Genomic DNA, 27599 nt, shown 5'->3' with positions numbered 1-27599 from the left:
TTGAAAGTTGGTGACAGGAAAAGCATCCAGCTTTAAAAGTCCTGCTTCAATTAACTCCTATCTAAGCAATGCTACCATGGAATATACATGCATATATGTGTTTAGTATGACATTTGGGAGGGAAAATGAAGTGGGATGAAAAATGGATGTTGAATGAAGATGGGTGAAAGAGTTTGCAGTTAGTTGGTTCAAAGGTGCAGAAACTATCATAAAGATGTTAAAAGAGAGAGAAATTGGAGAGAGGTGATACATAAGCTAGAGATTGTAGACTGCTGATGATCAAATATTTACCAATCACAGCTGATTTTTGTATTCAGTCCATGATGTTTGAGTGTTAAACTGTCCCAAATATGTGAGCAGAACTCCAATTAGAGAATTTACAAGGCTGAAGTATTTCTCAACACTGAGAGGAAGCATTAGTTTTGGTCTGGCAATGTTATATTTGTGAGATCACAATGATCCTTCAGAGGTTTTAAAAAACGAGCATTTATACCATTAGATGTATATCATTTATATAAAAAGAATGTGTAACACAATGCTGTTTCCTTCATATGTGTACATCAGATAGACTATGAAAAGGATGATGTCGGTATGCAGGTATAAGTGGAGCAATTGATAAGATCATCTAAATTGTAGGGTAAGTTTAGAAATAACAAATTACATCTAACAGAAGAGTGTTAAAGAAATGATGAATTTCAAGCAATGTGAGAGAGCATGTCAGTGCATTCTGTAATGGAACTGTCAGAAAATTTCTGATCAATGAGATGAAAGATGTTAGAACTCATAGCAGGTAGCTTAACCTAAGATTTCCATGTTAAACATTGGTCAAAAGATTTTGCTAATATAATGAAAAGTGTTTTTACATTTTAAACTACTTCAACATGTAATAGGAGCAATAAATATTTTTACTTCAGTTTATCTTTGCAAATGATCTAAGATGCCTTGCTTACACTAATGACATTACACTTGTACCGAAGTTTTAAAATATTTTTATAGTGATATAGGTACAGGCGTGACTATGTGGTTAGAAGCTTGCTTCCCAACCACATGGTTCTGGCTTCAGTCCCACTGCATGTCACCTTGGGCAAGTGTCTTTTACTAGAGCTTTGGGCTAACCAAAGCCTTGTGAGTGGATTTGATTGATAGAAACTAAAAAGAAGCCCCGTCATATATATATATATATAGATAGATATATGTATGTATGTATATCTATGTGTGTGTGTCTTTGTGCCTGTGTCTGTCCCCCTATCACCACTTGACAACTGGTGTTGTTGTGATTATGTCCCCATAACTTAGCTGTTCAGCAAAAGTGACCAATAGAATAAGTACCAGGCTTTAAAAAAGTCCTGGGGTCAGTTTCTTCAACTAAAATGGTGGTGCTCCAGCATGGCCACAGTCACATGACTGAAACAAGTAAAAGAACAAAAGAATGATAGTAAAGCACCTTCACAAGTGGCATAAAATAGAGAAAACCTCTGGATAGGCTGAGTATACCACATTACTTTAATTATCAGTGGTAGTCATTTACATTGCACAAAATATAGATATTACAGCTTTAAAGTTTTCTTCCTTGAACTCAATAAAAACAATCACCCTTAATGAGTGTTACTGATTCCATCACTTAGAAATACAAATACTTGATGTTTAACTTTGATTGTCTTAACAACTCATACATAATTTTCCTAATGTGCATTAATCTTATTTTAAAGTGTATATCTTCTTTCAAAATTCACAAACAGGTAAGATAAGTAATAGAAACACAAGCAACTTTTAAATACTGCTAATTTCTCAAAAGCATTTTAATAGTATTATTTCACTGAGTTTAAAATGTTAAACACAGTTAAATGTTTATTAGTTTTCAGTTGCACATCATTATATTTCTATCATTCAGTAAGTTTTAAAAACCCATTTAAAGTATCTAAAACTTATTTACAATGAGGGCAAAATATTGCCTAAAATCTTGAGCAATATAATGTTTGTTTTATTATAAAGCATATCTTGAAATTGTGACAAATTGGCTTTTTTTATGCAATGTTTATTGAGAAAATATAAGATAAATGAATCAGCTGTGTACCAGGAACATCTTTCCAAAATGCTGTTGCCAATTATAGCACTAAACAAAGCACAACATACATGAGGCTCAGATGGTAAAAGTGACATTACCAGAATTCAATTTTGTAAATTAACTTATCTTCATTGAGAAAATGCAAGCAATTTGTAGATAAGAGGACAATGGAGTTGATGATAATATGATGATGATGTTGTGGAAGTAGATTTTGTAATATTGATTGTGGTAATCTATGAAATTAATCTTTTCAAAATAGTACTTTTAAAATTTGTAAAATTTGGAGTCATGAAACTATATTGAGCAACAAATCATGATTAACATTTTAGCCAAAGATATGGATTTAATTTCAGGTATTCTATAAGATTGCATAAACAAATTTTTTTAAAGTTTCAATAATAATTGCAAGATCATTAACATAAACATAACATAACCATGATTATCATTTCTATCAAAGCAAAAATAGCACTATTTTCATATGATCATCAAAGTAAGCATCATGTTTGAATAAGGGTACGATTGTATTAAAATGAGTTATTGTTTTAATGAAGAATGCTACATAAGTCCCTATGTAGATCCCTTCATAAAAGTAAATTTAGAAATGATTATATGAAAAAAAAAAATTTTGTCTATCATGAAAGTATCTATTTTTATAATTTTTTTTAAAGGTTAAGACGTTTTCATTTGATTCATATAGCAATAGGAGGAGTAGTAGCAGCAGCAGAAGAAGTAGTAATTAGAGAAATAAAAGAATGTTGAGAAGATTTTACAGTGAAAACATGAGAGATGTGATAACAGAAGTATAACAGAAGTGCTAACAGTGATACTAAAAGTAAATAGTGAAGACAGGAGTAGCAGTAGTAGTAGCATTAATAATTAGCTACAGTAGGAGTAATCACCTTCACTACAGCTGTGGCCCGAATAGGATGTTAAATCACAGTTACAGATGTAAGAGTTCCACTGTTGCATACACTCGCCTTGGTTCAAACAGGCCTCGGGGTGACATTCCCGATTAGGACCTACAACACAAACACTCACCTTTAACCAAAGTCCAAGCTAACAACAGCAAATATGACTTATTAAAATTCATGGAATGTTATTAGAATTTTGGAAAAAAAAACTTGGTTATTATGTAAGTTTATGTATATGAATTTATTTGTGTATGTATATTGACTGCCATTGGGCATCAGGTGTGACTAACTATCAAGCATTCACCTGTGCACAATGTGGTTTTAATATAGTGTGGGGTGGGCATGGACAGTAACATCCAGATTATTTTTTACAGAAGCAATTCAACATCATATAACATAATTTCAAGTTTGAAACTCTGCGTAGATCTACAAGCCATAACTTTGAGTAAAGTTATGGCAAAGCTAGCCAGAATAAGATTGAAACTCAGAACTGTAAACTAAGGAATCACATATCAATTAAACAGTGATCAATGTCATATTAGTAAGCTGTTCATTGCATAGAGCCTAAATTCTACATGAGAGACAGAAACTGGAACAGATGTCTGTCATAGGAGAACAGTCAGATGATAGCCATGGGGTATTAGTACTTGACCTGTTAGCTGAGAGAACAGAACCCTAAACTTTAGCCTATCATAACTTTAAATAAATTAATGCCAGTGTCTTGTATTAGTGGGGAAATAATGTGCGTGTATGCATGTACTGGATAATAAGGGCTTGTCTAAATGGATAGGTAAAGAAGACATTCAAGAATGAACAAATGAATGTGATATCAATTGTAGAAGCAGGGAAATGATATGATGAACTTGTATGTATTTTCCATTTTTTTAAAGTCTCCATATGGTACATTTTGTACTACATATTTATTGACAGATAAACTATTTGGAATAATGAAACAATGATAGGTATCTATGTATGAATTTAAGTGGTTGTTAATTGTTGCAAACATGGATTTAGATGTACTTGAAATGAAAAAGGCAAAATGCTTCTGCTTTGAAAGCATTAAAAAATAGATAAAAAGATTTTACTTGTAAATTTATAAAGGATGCTAATCTTAAGCTAAAGTAAAAATATTATCATTCTCTAAAGTGATTGTTTTTGGATCATTGCAACACAGTCTAATATTATGAATATATGTATATAATAAATGGTGTCATTTTTAGTGTTAATCTGTAGATAAATTTGTTCATTTCCAAAATTTTGCTTTTGTAACAATTAAAAGTAATACACTTGATATTTGATAGCAATATAAGAATATATGCCCATTGGAATCATTTGTGAAATTTCATCTCTCAAGACCAGGCTAGCTCAGAAGAGATCTTTTGCCCGATTCCTACAGCAGAGAAGAATGAATGTTTAGCAGATTGTAGAGTCTGATTCACCTTCAGTCCAAGGAAATATTAAGTTCATATTATTTCCCACAAAAATAGAGGGGATAAACTGTAAAATTTAGCACTTATCTTGAGGAAAGGAATTGGTTTAAAATGATTTGCAGATAAGTTAGGAGGAAAGTTAATTCTATCAAATATTCCAACTTATAATAAACAAAACATTATAATTGGATTTATATAATAAATATTTTTTAGGCCTATGCATTGAGTTTGTTATAATAAATTTCTAGGATAAAAATAAGCTACAGTGTGATAAAACTTATATGTCTATGTGTTTGCATTTATGCTTATCTGAATGCTTTCACAGAAAGCAATTCACTATGTGTAATTATGTAGTAATCTTTTGAAGACCATGTCAATCAATATTCTTTCTAATATTTTAAGAAATTATCTACATTTGTATGTATATATAACTCTAGAATTTTATGTTAGATTATTTAACATTCAAACCTTTTATATTCATGAATCATCTGCAATGCATGATGTATACTGTACACATACTTATATGCAAGAATATGTGTTTATATCAAATTTTTAATGTCTTTTATATATTTCATCTTATAGTAGTGCAGTTTGAATGACTTTGCTGGAGATATTCCTATTTGAAGGTTTATCAAAGGACTCAAAAGAATTTGCTTTGGCTGTTTAAAACTCTTACCAAAATACATTAGAAGATTTTCTATAATATTTACACATGCATGTAATAAAGTTAGATGAAATAGGTTGTAAGACCAAAATGTAGCTAAAAGAAAGATTTTCAAAAGTATCAAAGAAAACTTTAGGGAATAAAATTAATAATGAATTAATCAAATTCAAAAGAAAATGTACAGAAAATGTTACTGAAATGAAATCATACTTTTAGAAAGAAACAATTTTATCTTTTAATATGCTTATATAATATATAAAATGTTTTTTCATAGAATGTGGATTTCTTACAAACTCATTGATATAAGATATTAAGATGTTAATAAAGCAAACTCTGAATTATTATACAATTAAAAAATAACATGAGCTATGAAAAATAACTCAAATGGGCCAATGGCATAAATTTGGATGAAAAAGTTAAGGGGTGATGTGTTGAATGATGCACAGAAAAATTCTTAATTAATTGAAATTTCCCTCAATAAAAATCTAGGCTCAATTGTAGCAACATAAAACAAGATAATTTCAATAAATTAAAAATTAATACCTCAAAGTTACTTTACATACTTGGGGAAAGAAATACTAATTTTGTTTTCATGCAAGTTCCATGCCTGCAAAATAAGATTAGACATTTCTTCCTCTCCTTGCCTGCAAATTTCAGACCTTCCTTTCCCTGAGCATAGAAATTAACTCTGATTAATCAATTTGAAATTTCTTGAAATTTTCTATGCTTTCCTTTAAGAGTCACTGAGAATTGCCTCTAGGTTTTTGTTTTCTGTCTTATATGAAGCAGCAAATTTCAATTAATTAAGAATTGTTTTGCATACAGTATTCAGTACAGCACTCCCTTAATTAATGATTATATATATTTATTAAGTTTCCTTCTTTCTATATCTATTCACTGTTTATTTCCCTTTTTCTTCCAATGCATAAATTTAGTTAAGATTTAGCTGCTTTGCTGTGATAAATTGATGTAATTATGGCATTTTATTTATAATTTTTACTTTAGAATCTTTTCTGTAAAGAGAATATAAATGCAAAAATATAACAGTAATAGGGTTAGTGCTGATAGTAGTAGTAGTAGTAGTAGTAGTAGTAGTAGTAGTAGTAGTGGTAGTAGTAGTAGTAGTAGTAGTAATAGTAGTAGTAGTTGTAGTTGTTGTTGAGGTAGAGGTGGTGGTAGTAGTAATAGTAGTAGTAACAGTAGTAGTGGTAGAGTAGTGGTGGTGGTGGTGGTGGTGGTAAATAGTCATAGCTATACAGTATTACAAATTGAAAGAAAATGCTGAAATATAGAGTTATGTTAGCAACAAAATAAACTGACTTGGAATAATTGAAGAGTTTTGTATAAATTGATATAAAATTAATAAGAAATCATGTAAATGTATTTCATTATATAAATCATTGAAAATTTAATCTGTCTAAAGCTGGTACTGTCAAAAAAAACGTATTGAATGAAAATAACATAATAATGCAATAAATAAAATTGGGTTTAAGATCCTTCCATTTCTACATGAAATTTGTTAAAAAATTTGACATTACCATAGACATCATACAGCCACAATTCAACAAGCTCAAGGCTGATCTAAACAATATTTATATAACAAATTTCAAATTTTACTTAAAAATGATGTTAAATATAATCAAATTAACTTTAATTCAAGATCATTTTTATTTAAATATATGAATATATCTATGTATGTATATATGCATATATATATATATATATATATATATATATATATATATATATATATTATATATATATATATATATATATATATATATATATATAATATGTTCATATATATATATATATGCTATACATATATATAAGCATATTTATATACAAATATATATGCATGTGTACATTGTATATGTATATATATATATATGCACACACATATGTATATATGTATGCATTGATGTTCAAATGTATGTATCTGAAGAATAAATTATAATATATGATGATATTTTATGTAGGTTGGGAAAATTCTAGATAAACTTTAGGTGACAAAGAACTGAAAAGTTTCAATGTAAAGTTTACTTTCTGCATTCCTGCAGTTTCTATACATTTTTAATTGAAATAAATTTGATATTAACTTTTTCTAATTTTCATGGCCTATAAGGTATTTTTAACAACTGATTTTAAAAATTATCTTCTGTTTGACTTCAGTATTCTCTTCAAGAAAAATTTTATGTTTGAACAATTGCTTTTTATTTTTGATTAGACACTCTTTTTAATACCTGTAAATTGGGAAGTCATAACTATTTTCTATAAAGGTAAACTGGATTGTTTAAATAATGTAATATCTTCAAGAGGAGTAAGTAAAGTCTATTAACCACAAAAAATTAGGTAGAAACATGTGAGCTACTTTATGATATATTTTATTTTGTAAAAGATACGTTTCCTATTTCAAATATATTTTTGGCTTTCAAGGATTTAAATCTATGCTTTTATGATATTCAAACAGTATAATAATATGTATGTATGTATGTATGTATGTATGTATGTATGTATGTATGTATTTATGTATGCATGCATGCATGCATGTATGCATGCATGCATGCATGCATGCATGTATGTATGTATGTATGTATGTATGTATGTATGTATGTATGTATGTATGTATGTATGTATGTATGTATGTATGTATGTATGTATGCATGCATGCATGCATGTATGTATGTATGTTTGTATGCATGTATATATGAATTCATATATGCGTATATAAATTTATGCTTGAGTATGTCTGTGTGTGTAATGTTTTTATTTTTCATTCCCTTCAAAATTACTCTTAACTGAGGTTTAGACTTTTTTACTATTCTTTCTAGTATGTATGGCAACCTGTTAAGGCTCACCTCTTTGTGTTTAAATGTACACTAATGTATGTATATATATATATATATATATATATATAATATATATATATATATATATTATATATATATATAAGTTATTATTCCTATTTGAATAAATTAAAAATGCATAACTTCACATTTTAGATAGCCAGAAAAAATTTCAAATCCTTTTACATGGCAATGTTTTAGACTAGAAATATGACATTAATCTACAAATATAACTGGTCGTGTCTCTCATTCCTTCTGTTTTTTCATTTCTCTAACATGCTCGTCAATGACAATTATCTATTATAATACTTTCTCTGTATTTCATTAAAATATTGACTAGCTGTTTAGCTAGCTGAATACTGAGTAGAAATGTATATTATAAATTTAACTGTCCATGTATTGAATTGTATATAGTTACATAAATAATTGTAGATATATTTTATTATTTAATACATTTTATTCAATTATGGTTTATTGCAGGTAATTTACTAAATACTTAGAACTTGTCAACTTCCTATGGGCAACCTTAGTGTTTATGTGCATGTTGGTGCTATTTATGATAGATAGTGGTGGGGGGAAGTACTCAATACTAAATAATAATTAAATTTATGCAATGGATACTTTTGTTGTACTATTTGGATTGCCTACCAATGCTTGTTTTTTGTAATTAGAATTGATATGAAATTAAGATTAGAGACCCATATATAAATGATACCTTTTAGTTCATTCAAAAAGATTTTAAATATTATATGATAATTTCATCCACATACTTACATGAAGAATAAATCTCTCTAAACAAATTTTAAGGTTTTTCTCTGTCTTTGCCTTTACGAAATGTAAAGGACTGGAATGGAGTTAAATTCATTGTGTAGAAAATTTGTAACTGCTAGTTGAGAAAAAGTCATTGATTGATAAATTTTAACTTGAGTAATCTGCAGTCCCTGACTTACTTTAAGAAAATTTAACACTCCCATCACCTAAAAAAGTGAAATACTATCAATAAAGCAGTCTTATTCATTCTATTTCACCTTTATTTATCAAGTTTCTCATTTATATAGCCTCCTCTAAGTTTTATAAAATTAAATCTTTCAAGAATTCTTCTCTGGCAAATATCTTAACTCAATTTACAACTTAAGCAAGTACAACACTTCTCATGCATTCCCAGATACAAGGCATAAGCTCAATTTTTATTTTTGAAACTGAAGAATGTTAAAAAAGTGAAGTATTCCTATTTCTTATAAATACATTTGCAATTTATCTTATCTTGATGTCAGTATGAAAAAACAAATATATAACATTTTGAAGAAATTGTCATTATTTTAAATGTCTATAGTATATTACAAATAATTACACATTGTATCACATGCACACACACATGCACACTCCTCTCTCTCTCTCTCTCTCTCTCACACACACACACAAACACACACAAAATATAATAACATTGGTATTTTAATATAATATATGATAAAAGAGAATGGCTAAGAAGCTAGATTTGATATCTAAATAGTTGGTGCTAGAAAAATCTTTTATTAGGGAGGCATTTCTTCCAATTATCTATTTATAAATCTGCATATGAAGTAAAAAAAGAATTTTATTTGAAAACAGACATGTATGTATGTATGTATGTATGTATGTATGTATGTATGTATGTATGTATGTATGTATGTATGCATGCATGTATGTACCCATGTACACACACATGCATATATATATACACATAAAACAGAATAATACACATATACTACACACATGCACACACACACACACACAAACACACTAATATATATATATATATATGTGTATGTGCATGTACATACATACATATTGCTTGTGTTGGGATAGGTATGTATGTATATCTATATATATATATATATATATATATATAGGTATATATATATATATATATATATATATATATATATGCTTATGCACAGATATGAACATATTTAATGTGAAGGACAATTTGAATGTAAATATATGTAAATAATAAATTTGCAACTATTATCATGACTGAGAAGTTATTAAATACTAACTATAAGGTTAACTACAATATGCACATTGATAGTCAACTAAATTTTAGAGTTATGATATAAAGTAAAAGTGAACTATATAACTGCAAGAAACATAAAATGCAAAAATTCAAATTCATAACAATATTATTATTTTCACTACAATTCTTTCTTTCTTTTTTTTTGAAAAGTTTTTATAGCAAATAATTTGGGATATATACACAAAAAGTTAATTCATCATTAATTATGTTAATTATTCTGAAATTTGAAAGATATATTAGTTTTAAAAAAACTGTAAAAGTTTATATTATACATTGTATTAATTCAGCAAGAACCATCACTTTTTGTTAATAACAGGTGAGTTTTAATTTAATTAGGTAGACTGATAATATTTGGAAATAAAAGAAAAGTTGATTTTTATTAGTAACATCACAGATTAATCAATTAAAAAAACTGCCCACTTCTTCAGTTTATTATCTGTTAGGAAATAATCAGTTTAAGGTGAGATGAAGAGAAAGAGAAAATAACCTATTAGTGGTTAAATATCAGCAAAGGTTATATATTAATGGAAAGTTGTTAGAATGAAATAATCCTTGTGTTAGCTGCTCCTCATATATAACGAGGGTCATTACTTTTAGTTTTAAGGCATTTGGCCAAATATTTCAGCATGTTTATCAGTAATTATTTTATCAACACTTGATGGATGAAATAAAAGTAATCATGCCCTTTGCTATTGTCCTCACTGAGATAGATAGGATAAATAGAATGTTTACTTACAGGCTATGTAAATGTGTGTGTGTGTGTTTGTGTGTGTATATATACACACACAAAATACTATTAACTTACTTGTCATTATTTTAAAAATGATTAGTATTTCCCAGTATTGGCTGGTAAAGTTAATTTTATTCCTATGTAAAAATGATTATACAAATAATTTTATTACAAATAAAATAAATAGAAAATACTAATACCATGGAGTCTCATTTGAAAAAAAAAAAAAATCATCGGGCCTAAAGCATTTTCTACTGAAACAAAACATAAGAGTAAGTGACCTTAGATTGGAATGCTAGAATACAACTGTTATGTAAGGGAAGTTACTAATAGTTTTAAATTATCTCCCTTATTTGTACGTGACATGACACTGAGAGAAGGGGAAGCAATCATTTCATATCAGTTTGGTGTAACCAGATAAATAACTAGCTTCAAAGAATATAAAGACTTACTCTCATTCTTAATTTTCATTTGTGTCTTATCAAGTCTAGTTTAAATCTTGAGAAAATTATTATTATTATTATTATTATTATTATATCACCTGCATAACACATATGGACTAACAGTTAATAAAAATTGCATTATATACATGAATGATTTTTAAATATAATTTTCCTAGTAGAAAATATATTCCAGCCCTCAACTAATATTATTTTCATATTGATGATGTCACAAGATGAGAAATGTCAGTACCAATGGTATTTTGTTCATAGGTCTGTAGCAATTGCATATTTGTAAGAAATAAACAAAATTTATTTTCATTAAATTTTAGAAAATGTGTAGATATTTTATTTTCATATATGACCATCTATCAAATGTAATAAATTAAATATTCTTTTTGTTAATTACGTTTTTTTTTTAAACCACTAAGTTAACAGAAATATTGGAGAGCATACCAATACTATGAATTATTTATTACTTGTTTTGTTGATTTATATCTCATTGTAAGAGCTCAGCCGAAGTGAAATTATATAAATTATTTTTTGAACACCAGTTTTGATTTATTTTTGAGATTTTAAAAAGTATATTATGTTATGACAGCACTGATATATAGTAAAGTAAAAGAGCTTACCTTTGCAGCCTGCAATTACTGGACCGTGAAGATGTGTGGCATTTGTTAACACTTTAGGATAAATGTCATTAAGGTCAATTGAAGCCATGCATCCTTGGAATCCGTGTTTAGAACGAATTGATTTTGGTAAGTCGGCAAAAACTGTCTTTTTTACCCCTCCAAGATAGAGGGGTCCCTCGAGATCAAAGTGGATAGCTTTTCCATCGAGGACGCGGATCCTCTCAGTAGGATTGATGTCAACTCGAAACAACTGAGAATTTTTCTCAAGGCGGGAGAGTGATACCAAATGCCATTGGTTGTCATTTAAGGGACCTGGAGTGTTTCCTTTTATCACCTGGGGCCCATTGCCCAGATTATATGCATAATAGATATAGCCATCTACAAGTTCTAGTGCAAGAAAGTCCTTTTCTTTTCCACCACTATACAGCAACAGGCCATCAGGTTCCGTGGTTTTGAATTTAAAAGAAATGACAAACAATAAATGGATGTTGAGTGTGCTTAGTTCGGCAAAGGCAGATGTTTGCTTAAATGTGATTGGGTCTCTAGCAATGTTTGATCCCCCATCAAACTGTGCGGTGACTTCAATATTTTTTGCCTTGCCGGACTTTGCCATTTCAAAATAGTGTTTTTTATTGAAAACTAGCTGTTGCATGAGTCCAATAAAACTGGCATAACCATGAATTGTATTGTCATCTGTAAGTTTGCTAGCTTCACCATGAAACTCTGAAACACTTGAAGTTGCAGGAAGCTCTTCTAGAATAAGAAAATTAATAGAAAATTGCTGATAATTAACATTTAGAAAAGTATCACAATGAAAAATGTAAATCTTTTTTTTTTGTTAATTTCTTGGATTTTTCTACTTTTATATGAATAATTAAATCTACTGACTAATGTCTATATTTCTATACAAAGCATATTATATATATTTTCTTTTAGGCAGCAAATTGCAGGGTCATTAGAGCATTGAATTAAATGCTTTGTGGTATTTGTTTAAACTCTTAGCACACTAAGATCAAATCCTTCCAAGGTCAACTTTGCCTTTCATTCTTTCAAAATCAATAAAAAGTATCAAACCAGGTCGATAGATTGAAGGAATGTTGGCCAGGCAGCTTGTGGTATCAGTTCAGACTCTTTGCATTCTGATTGCAGTATTTGTGATGATGTTGGTGCCAAGTTGCATTGGCCCAAACTGGTGGCTTTTTCCTTTTATAAACATCAGTATTTTGGAGAGAGGAGACTTGCACACATGGGTAACTGTCAGTATTTCTCAAAAAAAATCTTATCCAAATCTGGACATATGAGTACAGATAAATGGTCAACCTTGACTGATAAAAATCTCATATACATTTGTAAAAAATATATAAAGATTCATTTATAAATATTGAAGTCTCAAAATGATTTAAACTGCATTAATATTTTTAATATCAAGCAAGAATTATATAATTCTGAAGGTATGTTGAGTTAATAAATGAAATATTTTTCTAGTATTAGTTGTATAGTACATGACAACCTTATTAGTAGCAGTATGGGGGCATGCACTGTAACAACATGTTGCTGAATACATAATTTGTTGGTAATTATCTACTCTTGGCAGATGATGTCTTTGCACAACTCAGGTGACAGCTATCCAAGCCATGGATCTGTTTGGGTAGTCATTGCTGGTGAGGGTTTTACGAGGTTGGAGTGCAAATCCAACCTCAACCACTTTTATTGCTTTTTATGACATGCAGAGATGTTGGGTTTACTTTTTGGCATGCCAGTCCCCACACAACACATCCTTACTGAGAACAAATGATGCTATCTAATATGAAACTACTAAAATATTATCAGATTTATTATCAAAATAACTGCATAAAATATTGAAAGCATAATTATCATACATCAGTCAGGTAATTGGTACTTTTAATATTTTTCCTGAAAATAATGAAATGTAAGATATTTACCCGAGGGTACAGGTCCAATTGAGCCAATATATATATACTCATATTTTAAAGTTTTTCTTAGTTCTGGTAGCTTATCTAGAATAAATAAGACATACAATATTTAAATGGATTTTTAAAATAAATTCTTTAACCTTTACTTCTACCTTTTTCAATAATATATATGCTTATAAGGAAATAATTAAGAAACAATTTAAATAGTTATATCATAAAACTGATACTAGACATTTAGCATAATCAGCTTTCTCTTTCCAAGACTGTAAGGTTTATAGAGTTACAATATTCCGAAGCTTGTCAGCAGCATTAGCAGTTAAATTACTCTATCAAAAGATAAAATATTTGCTAATACTGTTCATTTTGTAACAGTTGTATTTTTTACTTTTATCTATTATTTTAAAGTATTGATTTTCAAAGAGGAATATACAAATATTCAGCAAAGATGTTTGCTTACAGTTTTGGTTAATTATTTTTGAAATTCTATCAGTTAATACTTTAAGCTTATTTTTTGCAACAGATGCAGGTATAGATGTGTGGGCATGACCTTTGCTTTCCAACCACATGGTCTCAAGTTCAGTCTCACTTCATGGCACATTGGGCAAGTGTCTTCTACAATATCCTCAGGCCAAGCAAAGCTGGAAATTGAAGAAACTGGTTGTGTGCATGTGTGTGTGTGTGTGAGTGTATAAATGCATATATGTGTATCTGGTTTGTGTTGCTATGAGTAGTGTGTTGTCGCTTTTCCTTTCAACAACTTGTTTGCTTGCTTTGTGCCTTTGGAGATGTATGAGACAAAAGATTCCTTTATTGAAAGACAGAAAAAGGTTAATGACATGAAGAGCAGCTAACACAAGATTGGTAAAATGAAGATAAACAAATAAACAAACAATGGTATAGGAAAAAATATTCTTACCAGTGACTGGTAAGTTATAATCAACTGCCAGCTCTACAGTTCTAGCTCTGCGCTTAACAAACACTGTGTGCCATTGCCCATCATTGAGACTTTGGCCAGTAATTAGGGTCTGAAAATGAAAAAAACAAAACCTCCTTTGTCACCATAAGAGTCTTCATGAGTTTCTTTTTATCATTAGATATTTGCCTAATTACAAATGTGTAACATTTTCCTTTACATTCATTACTCATATCCCATCTCCATTCTTATTCAAATCAAGGGACTTTCACTTCACTCTGTCCCTTTTCTTTTTTTCTCATCCCTCCCTAATTCTTCTATCCCTCTGCATCTACCTCTCTCCTCTCCTTCCATATGACCAGTGTTCTGCCAAGCCTGACCTTTCTTTCTTGGTTCGACTACCATCTGTGCAACATCTATATCCCTTCCCATGCCTGTCATCTCTTATGTCCCTGCCATAAGGCTTCACTTCCACATATACCAGCTTAATTTAATTCGTCCTTAGTCAAAAGACACTTGTTGTTAATATCCTGTTGTTTGCATTTGTATTTGTGTATCATTTATCTGTTTTTTCCCGTCCTTGTTTTCATATACATTTACTGCTTTCTTCCAAAGAATCTAGTGCTCTTAGCTTAGATTTTCTTTGGAGCTGGCCAGATTGGAGCAGTCTTGAATTTAACCAGCCAAAACTGCAATGATTATCCGGAACTTGACTGACGAAAGAAAGCTCCGAATGACCCATCCTTGTTTTTTCTTGTCCCTTTTTTGTATCATCTAACCGTCTGGATGTTTTGCATTCGTGTCCCATTTTTTGTATTCTTTATATATATATATATATATATATGATAATAATAATGATAATTAATAATAATAATAATAATAATAATAATAATAATAATAATAACAATAATTAATAATCCATGGATGGAATTTATAAATATTTAAACACATTGTTATGCACATTTCCACAAATCACATCTTTCTTGTGATTTTGTATTCCTCGGATGGTTACAGAACAATCTACAATATCAATGGATATCAGGTGGATCTTAGTTCATGCGTTCATTTCTTCAGGCAATATGGCATATATATATATATATATATATAAACATTCTACCATCAGCAAGTTTAAAAGTTCTCTATACTTCAACTATCTTTGTACTCATGATATTATAATTTCTCTGGCATAATTCTCAGTACTAATTATATCCTCTGAGTTGCAGAACTTTACTACTAGAAGTTATCTGATCACTTCATGGACTTCACATATAGTTCATCTAATGTGAATTACATCTAGTGTATCTAACGTTTTGATACAATCTCCTAGAGATTCCAGTATATTTTGTGAATTCATAGCTAAAACTCACCACAACTGCAGAAGAAGAAAGATGTAAGCCTACAGAGTAACTGTAGTTAGATAAATGATCTTTTAAGGAAATGTTCCTATTCTGTGAGAAAAAAATGCACTGTTTGAATACATGAATTTAGAAGATTAAAGATGCATTTTACAGAGAATTAATCACTCATACATGGTCTTTATAAAAACTAAAGACCATTATTAAGATTACATAAAAACAATCATATGCATAAAAATTCTCTTCTCTAAAAATGACATGGAAATGTTGGAATCATAGTTAAATGAAGGATGGAAGTATCTATGAGAGGATAATTAATATTCAAATAATCATTCCATTTGCAAGACAATTGCAAATACAATGAGATTACATCAATATTTGATCAAAATATGAACTCTTCAATCTGAGAAAGAATTCTGTTTTTGAAAAGTATCTTAATAAATTATTGGAAAGTGCATTTTTGTAAAGAATATCCTATAAACTACCTATCATCTATACCAACAAATTATACTTCCTATCTCTGCAAATTTCATTCTGGCCTTAAAATCTTTTTGTGTATTTATTAATATATAAGCCAAATACATAGAAAAATGAGGAGACAGCCATTATCAGGTGTATATGGCTTCATATGTATTGTATATAGATCTACACACATCACTGTCATTGTCATCACTGTTAGCTCTTTCATTCTTTTCTCCTTTTGTTTGTTGTGCTGGTGTGTCTGACAACTGGGAAAACTAATCATTGTATGAAACATGTGCCCACTCAAATTACATCAAATATATGGAGTGAGTTGTAGTTGGAACTGGCAGTTTTCTATATTTGTCATTTGTCCTCTTCAATTCTGCAATATTGTTGTTCAATCATTTTGAAGCAACTGAGATGGTTTAAAATCAGAGTTTATGATCTTCTACTTGTTCTTCCTTGGTTTTGAGATTCAATTTGGCCTTCATAATATGATCTGTTTGAGCTGATCGATCTTTGTAACATTGCATATGCATACATAAAATACACAGGTACTCCTGTTTGGAAACTCATACACAAACATTTACACATGGAAACAAAAATATGTTTATATATATATATATATATATATATATTTAGAGAGAGATATATAGATATTAAACTGGTATGATAACATTGCTATTTAGAGAACATAATAAATTTATCTAAGTGTTCGTTGGAAAGTTATCTAAAGGAAGTGAATTTGTAACTGCAACTGATTTTTGTAGAAATAAAGTTACAAGAATTTGGTTAGTAATTAATCTGTTTAGATACCATTTAGAAAATATAACTTTGCAATAAAAGCATAGTATTTTGTTTTTCTATCCTTTGTAGCAAAATCCAAAGATTATTTACATACATATCTGTAACAAATATCACCACAACTTTTCTTTACACTCCTTTTAAAATTTTCCATTTTTGTTTTCTATATTTAAGTAAACCTTTTAGAAGGATTATAAGAAATCTTCCACTTCTCAGTTTACGTTTTCTTGAAAATGTTCTGTTCATTTGATAAATTACAAGCTGGGTGAATTTTCATTTTGCTTTATTAGAAACCAATATTTGATTATCTGTATTTCAATTAAATCATGCAATAGTTTCTTTCCAAAGTATTGATAACTGATATCATAAAATGTATTCTTTAAATTTTTTATTAGTTGATGATGGTACTGATGAAACATAATTAATTTGAGTTATTTTCCCTTTCTTAGAAATCTCAATATTTCATACAAATATTTCTATGGTTGATTTCAGTTAAAGTGCAGTTAAAGTAAAGTTTCACATGACTTTTTAAGATTATGCATATTTAAACAAAGATTTTAATGTATATAAATAGAAGCAAATCCTGGAAAAGTAAATGCTTTACACCTAGTAAATTTTATCCTACTTTCTAAACAATTAAATATTTATTAATTTACATTTTACAATGTTATCTAATATCTTTCTAAATTGCATTAATTGTAATTTGCTTCAAGTTTGTTGTTGTACTGTTCTGTACAAATTGTTTTAGCACCAGATAATGCATGCAATAATAGAATATCAAACTTTTGAATCAAAGTAAATAGATGAGGTGAGTATATTGGGAAAGATATATAAAGAGACTGGAGAATGCATTCTGGGGAAGAATGAGATAATTTGGTGCTAGAATATAGTAATTCTAATAGTAGACCAAGTAAAATTTAAGGAAAAGATGTTGATTGATATATCAAAGATTGCAGGAACATAATCATTGCTATCCTTCCAACTTAATCTAGCATGGAAAAATAGTCATTAAATTCATGATGGTAGTACTAATTATCTAATAGTCAAAAACCTGAATCAATGTAACAGGTAACACTTAAATGTACTAGTATCTCAGTAATTTCTAATCCATAAAATCAATCTCTGACCAGAGTTTATTAACATTTCCTTTTCTACTCATAGAAATGATAGGACTTACAGTAAGAGACATATAAAATCTATATTGCAGCTGATAAGTTTATGCCAACAAGTGATGCATATTAAACTTTCTTTATAGCCAAATTGTTAAGTCTAGGAATCATTTATCCTGGAGCTGAAAACAGTTTTATCTATAATTAACATTCAGTTAATATTTATAATGCCCATAATGCTCTGTGGGTTGGCAGTTGTAACAGCACAATCTAATGCATCTTAATTCAAGTTCTATAGGTTTTCAAAGTTTTATTGCCTAAAAGTATGATCATTTCTTGTTTCAGTTAAACTTAATTTTTTTATTCTTACAAATCCACTACTATCATTTGAAATCATTGTTAAACTTTAAATATTGTCATTCATACACATTACACATTCCTACTCCTAAAAGTCTCCTTTCCATACAATGACTATAAAATATTTTTATTTGACCTGTTTTTGATCTTTATAACACAAATATATTTTAGTTACTAGTACTCACTCTCGTGCCACTGCCAAGTTTAATAGTGAATTTAATGGTTCCTGATTCTAACAGCAACTCCATAATATCTTTAGATTTTCCTGAGGCAGCAAGGAAGAGCAACCCATGTGGTCTCACAGTGTTGAATCGCAATGATATATCTTCTACTTCAGATTTAGACTCTCCTTCCAATGTTATTTTCATGAACTGTGTGCCTTCAAAGTGAAGTGTTGAAGCCACTAAAAAAATGAAAATTTACATATTATTAATGGATCTTATAAAGTAATTCATAGTAAAATAATTTTAGAAATTCTTTTTGACCATGGTACATGAACCTAATTCATTAATATAAATAATGTTTGCATTTTGATGTCATTAAAAATTTGATTCTTGTTCCTTTTAGTTCTATGGAAGTCACACATAGAAATATCCTTTTAACAACTTGCTTTTTATTGAATTATATTTTATAAATTAGTTTGTTTTAATATTCATTCCCCTTTTGAACAAGATAGCAACTAAAACATTTGCTACAATCAGCTATACACAGACCATGAAAACTAGAATTAAATTAATAATTGTACACAAAAATATTAGTATTTAAAAAACATCTAGCTTAGAAAAACAATTATAAAAATAGCAATTATACTGATGATGATAATGATGTTGATTTGTTTATGAATATTTAAATTTAGACAACTATGAAATCATCATCATCATGGTAAGTTATTTTTAGAGATTTTAGAAATTTTAAAAGATAAGAAGTCAGTGATTCATGTTCTGCCAGCAGCTAGCCATTTGTCTTCAGCCAAGAGAATGAATTCTCAAATGTCCCAGTTCTTCTAACTGTAAAGTAGGTAGTTAGCCCCAGGTCAGTCTTGATTTAAAAAATGAATGTATCAGTCATATGTCTTGGTGTGACCTTGCAAAATTGATATTTCATAATGTTGTCTCTTTGGCACTGCACATGTCTAGCCTGTTGGTTTGTGGTTGTTGGCTAGCTATTTATTTAACCATGATCATCCCAAATATTTTCTGCATCTACATGTGCAGACACTAGCTTTGAGTAACAGGGGTCCCTAAAAATCAACTGTTTTCATTTAATTTGAAATAACTCACCAGCACATGATGAAACACACTCTCTGGTTTCATAAAGCTAAAATAATAACTTACCATGTTCACATAGAGTACCATAATATCCAGTTTGCCTGCAATCACAAATGAATCGATTCCAGCCCTTGGCACAGTTTCCTTGGTGCAAGCAGGGACGTTTCAAGCACTGGGATTTCATGTTTTGACATTCATTTTTCACTCCAGGTACCATTTGTTCGACACTCAATGCAGGTAATTCGAAAGACTCCCCATTCATAAAAAAGTTGGTCAAGCAACCAACAAACCCATATCCTAGCACTCCAGCCCATATCTCTTTTGGCAATAAAAATCGATCTTCCCTATCACCGATGCCTCCTAAATAAAGTTTACCATGCGGGCTCAATACGCTCTTGCCAGGGATTGCATAATCCGTCCTATGTCCATCCACATCGATATACCCCGCTTCTTTTGTCATATTGATGTATATTTCATGTACTGAAGCATCGTTAATTTTTTGTTCTGTTACTCTCAGCCTTTGGGAGTTTAATCCGATACTGAAAACAAAGAACAAGAAGCCATCTAGCATTTCTACTGCTAAGAAGTCATCATGATTCTCGCTCCTACTGTTGTAGAGGAGAACACTGTTTGGTTCGTTGGTTACAAATTTGAGAGATAGGTTGCCTCCTTTGGAAACGTCCCATTTCGGAAGAGTGATGAATGAGTCGGGCGATGTGAACGTAATAGGTTCTGGATCTATATGAATGTGACATTTTCCAAATTGCACATCCCCAACGACATCGATTAAGTCATGTTTATCTCTTCCAAGTTCAATCAAATTCAATTCAATACCATCGGCTTTGTAGAAGACCTGAAACACATGTTTAAAGAAAATATACAAATTAGGAAAAATGTATTAAAGAAAATATAATTGCAGTAAGAAGTATTTTGTTTTGAGATTCAGTGTTTAATCCAAATATCATTTGTTTAATATTCAATATGGATTCCCATTTATAAAAATGTTGGTTAAGTAATCAACAAACCCATATCACAGCACTCCAACACATATTGCTTTAGGCAATAAAAATGCCATAAATGCATAATAAGTTTAATTTTGTAAGAAGAATAACATGTTGGAGTTCCATTTTATTGACTGTGGAAGAATAAAAGACAAAGTAAAATTAGTTGGAAAATTTGGATATAAATACAAATATGTAAGAAAATTCTTATGAATGATTCAACAAATAACAAATAATTTTATAAAATCTAGTTTGGTGCCTCAAATGTTTGCATCCAAATATTAAAATAGTTTGAGAAAAGTGAAAAATAAAATTACGGGATCATCATGTAAGTAGTATTATTCTTTATTCTATATGCCAGTTTGACCCCACCAAAATTATTGTTATAATATTTGTAGAATACTTCAACTAGTTTTGTTGATCTTTGAATGAAAAATTAAGGTATATTTCCCCTTTCACACAGTATAAAATGAAAAAACAGTTTTAAGCTGTAAGATAAGCAGAAATTCAACAAGAATTTAAGGAACTAAAAGTAAACAGAGACAAATAAGGTTTTAGAGAATGATTTTGTACATAATTTAAGAAAGATACTTTTAGTAGAATATTCATAAAACTTATAAAAGCATTATAACCTCATTAAAACATGAGATTTTAAATCAGAAACATCATGTTCATCTTTACAATTTCACTTTGATGTAGAATTAAGTTTAATAAGGTCAAAATTTCATACTATTGGATTAATGACTTTTAGATCCTGATCTTTTAAAGGAGAAAATGTGAATACATATGATTGTTAAAATACTTCAAAAATCTTGTGTGTAAAATTGAAAATAATCCACATTTTACTGGTTCATATAAAAATAATTTATTTGCAGTTTGTTATGGATGCAAGGGAAAACAGGTATTTCTCTAACAAACATACTATTAGCACTGGCTATTTCTTTTATTGATCATGACTGAAATTTTATCATTTATCACAAAGCATAATATTTTATTGACCCATTAGTAGACATAAACTTCATTATTGTTGTTAATAAAATAACATTTCATAGGAAGTTCAACAATTAAAATAATGTAATTAAAAGACATGCTTACCTTCCTCATACAGCCTTTGAAATTTTGTTTAAGCTTCGAGCCAGGTAGGTTTAACGTATTGAGACTTCCTCCTAAGAAAAGTACTTTGCTTGAAAGCAAAGTAAACGTTCCAATCGTTGTACCAATTTTCTTGATTGTATCCACTTGAAAAGTGATCTAGATCACGGAATTAAAAATAAGAAAATTAGTTCATGAAAAATGGTTTCATACCATCTGTAAAGGAGACAGAATAATTTTAATAAATTATGGAGAAGCAATAAAATTAGCCCACATAAATCGAATATAAATCTCATATATAAATAAATGAGAAAAAAAAAACAAATAAGAAGATACCAATAATAAAATTCATAAAAGACATTGTATATAATTTTTTGGGTAAAATAATTTCTAATGTCAGAAATTTTTTACGATAAGTAAGAAAAAAAAACTGTATTCAAAATACAGTATTCTAATGAAAAAACACAAGTAGAAATATAAAAAAACAACATCAAATGGTATTTCCAAAATGGTATATAAATGTATACTTAAATATATATACATACATGTGTGTGTGTGTGTATGTATATACCTATATCTATCTATCTATCTATCTATATATATATATATATATATATATATACATATATATAAATGTTTACACATGCACACACACATACACATGCACCTACACACATATAGCCATATGAATATACGTGAGTTGATGTTTCTACAGAAATATTCATTTCTTCATTTTACATTTGTTTCTCCAAGCTGACATGGGTTGTATAGATATATATTTGTTGGTACTGTGTAGTTGCTCTAAACCTGAGAGCACATAATTGTAAATTGAGCCTATTAAACACTGCCATGTCTGCATGCATGCACGCACACACACACATGTATGTATATACATACATATATATATGTATATATACACATACATATGTGTATACATATACATATATATATGTATATATATACATTGAGCTAGATAGATGCATACATATATACATAAATCATCATCATCATCGTTTAACGTCCGATGATGATGATGATGATGATTTATTATATATATACACATACACACACGTGCACATATATCTATACATACTACATTACACCCTACCCCCATCTCTAACAATCTGTCTACCCTCACGTTCTTATAGCTCTTCACCTGCACCTTCTCTCTCCTGCTCCTCTGTCCATATCACCTCTTGCACCTTGAGGGCTTGCTTTGGCATTTCATCACAACAATTTTACCTTCTTCCCAACAACTTCCACCGTTATACAATGCAGAGTAGTCATTTATCTTCCTTCCCCATAGCAAGACATTGTGCTTGTCCTGCTATCATACCTTCATCTGCAATACATGATATAACCCAGCTCCCCACTCTCAAATATTTCATCCAATTAACCAAAGGAGCTTTTCCATTCTCTTTTCTTGTTCTTTGCTTGCCTTGTAAGTTACTTGGCAACCACACTAGTGCTGATGGCAAGGAAAAGCATCCAGTACAAAATGTAAAGTAGTTGGTGTTGGGAAGGGCATCCAGCTGTAGAAACTATGCCAAAGCTGACATTGGGGCATGATGCAGCCCTGTTACTTGCTGCATCCTGTCAAATCATCCAACCTATGCCAGAATGGAAAATGGATGTTCATTGATGATGATGCTCATTGAAGATGATGATGATGATACATGCACGCACACACACACACACACATACACATTAGAAGGATGTAAATAAGTAGATATATAGATTTAATTTATAACTGTGTTTAACAAATTATATTTTGTTGGACTCTCAGTTATGGATTACATGTATTAACACTCAGACTTTTTCTGATTGACTTTTTTTTCATCCTAAGTAGATTAAGATATCCCATTGAACTTGCAACCCACTGCAATATGCACATACATACAAACACTAGCATAGCTAGAATGCATGCAGCTGGGGATGGCTCTTCTGTTTGCCACCCCCGGACCCTACAAAAACCACATATTGTCTACAATAGACCAAAAATTAGTGCCCCTTTAAAAGTTCCACGTGGGGTAGACTGCCCCTACTCCACTAGCTATGCTAGTGCATACAAACATGTATATATGAATGTATGTGTGTGTATGTAGTCAATGATTAAATGACAACAACACCAAGCCTGTTTAGTGAGTAGGGTGGTCTTCGGACACCCTGCAGAATGAAAAACAAGACCCTTGAAAGAGTGGATGAACTTAGGAGAGCCAACAGCTATCCAACTGAGACTGCCTAACTGTTGTCAATAAACACTCTGATGTACAACCTGTGGTTTCACATGATTACTGGCTATCTAGCTTTGGTCTGTCACAGGTTAAAAATCACAGTGACTTAGAGAGTGGTACTTGAGTTGTTCAGGCATTTATCACTATAATCCAATGATGCACAGATGTCTCTTTATAGTAACCTCATTTCTTATTCCATCTACTGCAAATTCTGTAGTGATGTAAGAATGACAATGTGTACAGGCTTAACCAGCTAGAAATACAGTTAAGCGGATTTGCAGTGAGTCTGAACAGTCATCTGAGAGGTCGTGGATGGAAAGACAGCAATGCTATTGATAATAAGAAAACAAAAACAGACAGCAATCATCATATATGTGTGTGTGTGTGTATATATATATATATATATATATATATATATATATATATATATATATATGTGTGTGTGTGTGTGTGTGAATTTGTGTACAAGTGGGTGCTGAAAAGTTCCTGACTTTTGGTAAAAGAAAATACAGTAGGATTATTCAATTATGATTTGATTGAACTTATTCCTCTCTCAGATTTACACACTTATTGCAGCAGTTATTCAGTTTTTCTAAACCCTGTAAAAGAACTTGGAAGGTTGGGCTTCCAACTGGGCCTTTTGTGATACCCTTAAACTTTCAGCACATCTTCATATATGTGTGTGAGTATGTATATATATATATATATACATACACATGAATATACATGTGTGTGTGTATATATATATATACATATATATATGTATACACACATATATACATACATATATATACATATACATGTATATGTGTGTGCATATATATATATATATATATATATATATATGCACACACACACACACACACACACATATAACTGACACTCTGTTGGTTACAATGTCAAGGGTTCTAGCTGATCTGATTAATGGAACAGCCTGCTCATGAAATTGATGTGCATGTGGCTGAGCACTCTAAAGACGTGTATACTTAACGTAGTTCTCAGGGAGGTTCTGTGCAACATGGAGTGACAACATGACAAGGCTGGCCCTTTGAAATACAGCTACTACCCATTTTTGCCAGCCGAAGGAACTGGAACAATTTGAAATAAAGTGTCTTGCTGAAGGATATAACATGTCGCCAGGAATTGAACTTACAACCTTACGATCTTGAGCCAAATACTCTAACTACTAAGCCACACACCTTCACGACAATATTTTAACACAAATGATAATTAAATGTTGAAGTGATGCTAATGGTTTTTGTGTGTTCATGAATGGCTTACAATTATTTTCCCTTCATGCTGCAATTGTTTTTGTTTCAGTACACAATCTAAGATCAAGTCACTTGCTATGCAAGTACATCTCCATATATATATACACATATATATATAAAATCCTCATCATCACCATTGTTTTATTCTCTACTTTTTTATGCATGCATACATGGATCAGTCAGACAAGAGTATGATGGGGTAGAGATTTCTAAAGCTGAGCTGAAAGCCCCTCTTGATGCCAAACCCTACTTGTTTTCAAGCAAAGTAATAATCTTCCAATTTCTTAAACAAACACTCTGGGCATGATTATGCAGAAAACTGGAAACAAGTGACTCAATATTATGTTGAAGATTTAACTTGGTCAGGTATGAAATCGGGTATATTATATGAATTCTATCTTGATTCATAATTGCAACAATACTTTTTGTACGTGTAAAGAAGAATAGCAGATGTGACTATTACGTTAATGTATGATGGCAAAATACTTTCTGTTACATTCTTAAAGCATTCATGCAGCAGTATACCAATAAGGTTAATAGTGCCAAATATGAATGAAGAGTAATTTGTACAACCCTTATTAATTGAATGCATGGTTTTAGTGCATTGTACATAAAACATTAAATGCTTTGTATGTTAATGATATTGCCATTACACATATGTAGGTCACTGGCTTCCTGAAGAGACACTAGATTATATAATTCAGAGGAGAGAACTAATATCAAAAATTGCACAGATACTTAAAATAGATAAAACTGGTTTTGGTTAGGTATATACCAAACCATCTAAAAATAAGATTAGGAAGCTTTCAGCTGTAAAGGATATTTAATTGAAAGAAACTTCTTTTAAAAGCAAACTATAGATATAATCATTTTCAAACCAACTGAAATGTTCCAGCAGACTTTAAGAATTTCAATAAAATTCATAACATGTTATCACCACACATCAGACATTGACTTCAAAACTAATCATAATTTTCAATGGTTAATCAGATTTTATAGATAGATATGTTATAATCTTAGGGCTAAGTCATTTCATCATGATCATCTTGTATAAACATGATGTATAAACTTTCCACAGTTTTTTTTTTTTTTAACAGGTTGGGTGTACAGTCATGAATTAACTTAAGGTAGGAGTCCTCCAGGGCTCAGTTCTCAGTCCCCTTTTATTTATCACAGTCCTCTAGTCATAATAGAAGCATTTGAGATCAGCTGCTATTGGGAAGTTCTATATAACCAGATGTCCTAATTCTTAAAGCTGAATTGTAGTAGGATAAGGAAGAGATTTAAGACATGGAAGTAAAGCCTAGAATCAAATGTGCAAAGAATATGTTGTTAGAAACAAGAATGTGTGGGGATGTCTTGAAGAGGAAATTAGGCAAAGGGCCCCATTGTGCATGTATATACACACACAACACTTCCAGGACTCAGTTTCGCAAAAGTTGTTGGGTTTTCTTGAAAACTGCATACTGCCAGTTATCCTAGTTCTCATCATCTTCTTCATCAAGTTCAAAGTCCCGAGACCAACATTCACCACTTCATCCCATGTCTTTCTGGTTCTCCTCCTTCTGCAAGTTCCAAAAACATTAAGTGAATAGCACTTCTTTACACAACTGTTTTCACTCGTATGCATCACATGTCTGTATCAGAGCAGTCTTCTTTCTTGCACACTACTTCTGATTCCTACATACCCATTTTCTTCTCAGCACATTTCTACACTGTCTTTCATGCACATTTATATTGCACCTCCAATTGAGCATGCTTGCTTAATTTCTCTCCCATCTTTTGAAGTCCTCAACATTTAAGGCCCATGATTCACTACCATGCAATGTCTCACTTCTAAGTGTCATACAATCTGCCCTTCATTTTGAGAGAAAATATTTTTGTTGACAGCAATGGTAGTAGTTACTTGAACTTTCTGAAACATGTTCTTACTCTGGCTTCTATATTTCCAGAGCAACTAACTCTTTTACTAACTACATCTTCTAAGTAACAAAGCTATCAACTACTTCCTCATTCAGGCATTTATTA

The 27599-nt window shown here is 30.3% G+C and overlaps 1 protein-coding gene across 7 annotated transcripts in view; it reads right to left on the bottom strand.

Annotated features, from left to right (window-relative positions):
- LOC115210357 (neurexin-3) overlaps positions 1–27599 on the bottom strand; it is a 304944-nt gene that overhangs the window by 152654 nt on the left and 124691 nt on the right. For 6 of the 7 annotated variants that reach the window (XM_029778911.2, XM_036502415.1, XM_029778912.2 and 3 more), the window contains 7 exons: positions 22070–22225; positions 20040–20826; positions 18891–19108; positions 14622–14730; positions 13715–13789; positions 11772–12524; positions 2965–3084 (listed from right to left, as the gene is read on the bottom strand). In XM_029778911.2, coding sequence (XP_029634771.1) covers positions 2965–3084; positions 11772–12524; positions 13715–13789; positions 14622–14730; positions 18891–19108; positions 20040–20826; positions 22070–22225 — 2218 coding nt within the window. The remainder of the gene's footprint in view (positions 1–2964; positions 3085–11771; positions 12525–13714; positions 13790–14621; positions 14731–18890; positions 19109–20039; positions 20827–22069; positions 22226–27599) is intronic. The other variant, XM_029778915.2, reaches the window with a different exon arrangement.

Source organism: Octopus sinensis, linkage group LG4, assembly GCF_006345805.1.
Source record: "Octopus sinensis linkage group LG4, ASM634580v1, whole genome shotgun sequence".
Classification (NCBI taxonomy): domain Eukaryota; kingdom Metazoa; phylum Mollusca; class Cephalopoda; order Octopoda; family Octopodidae; genus Octopus; species Octopus sinensis.
The sequence above is the reverse complement of the archived record's forward strand: the minus strand, read 5'-3'. Positions and strand labels throughout refer to the sequence as shown.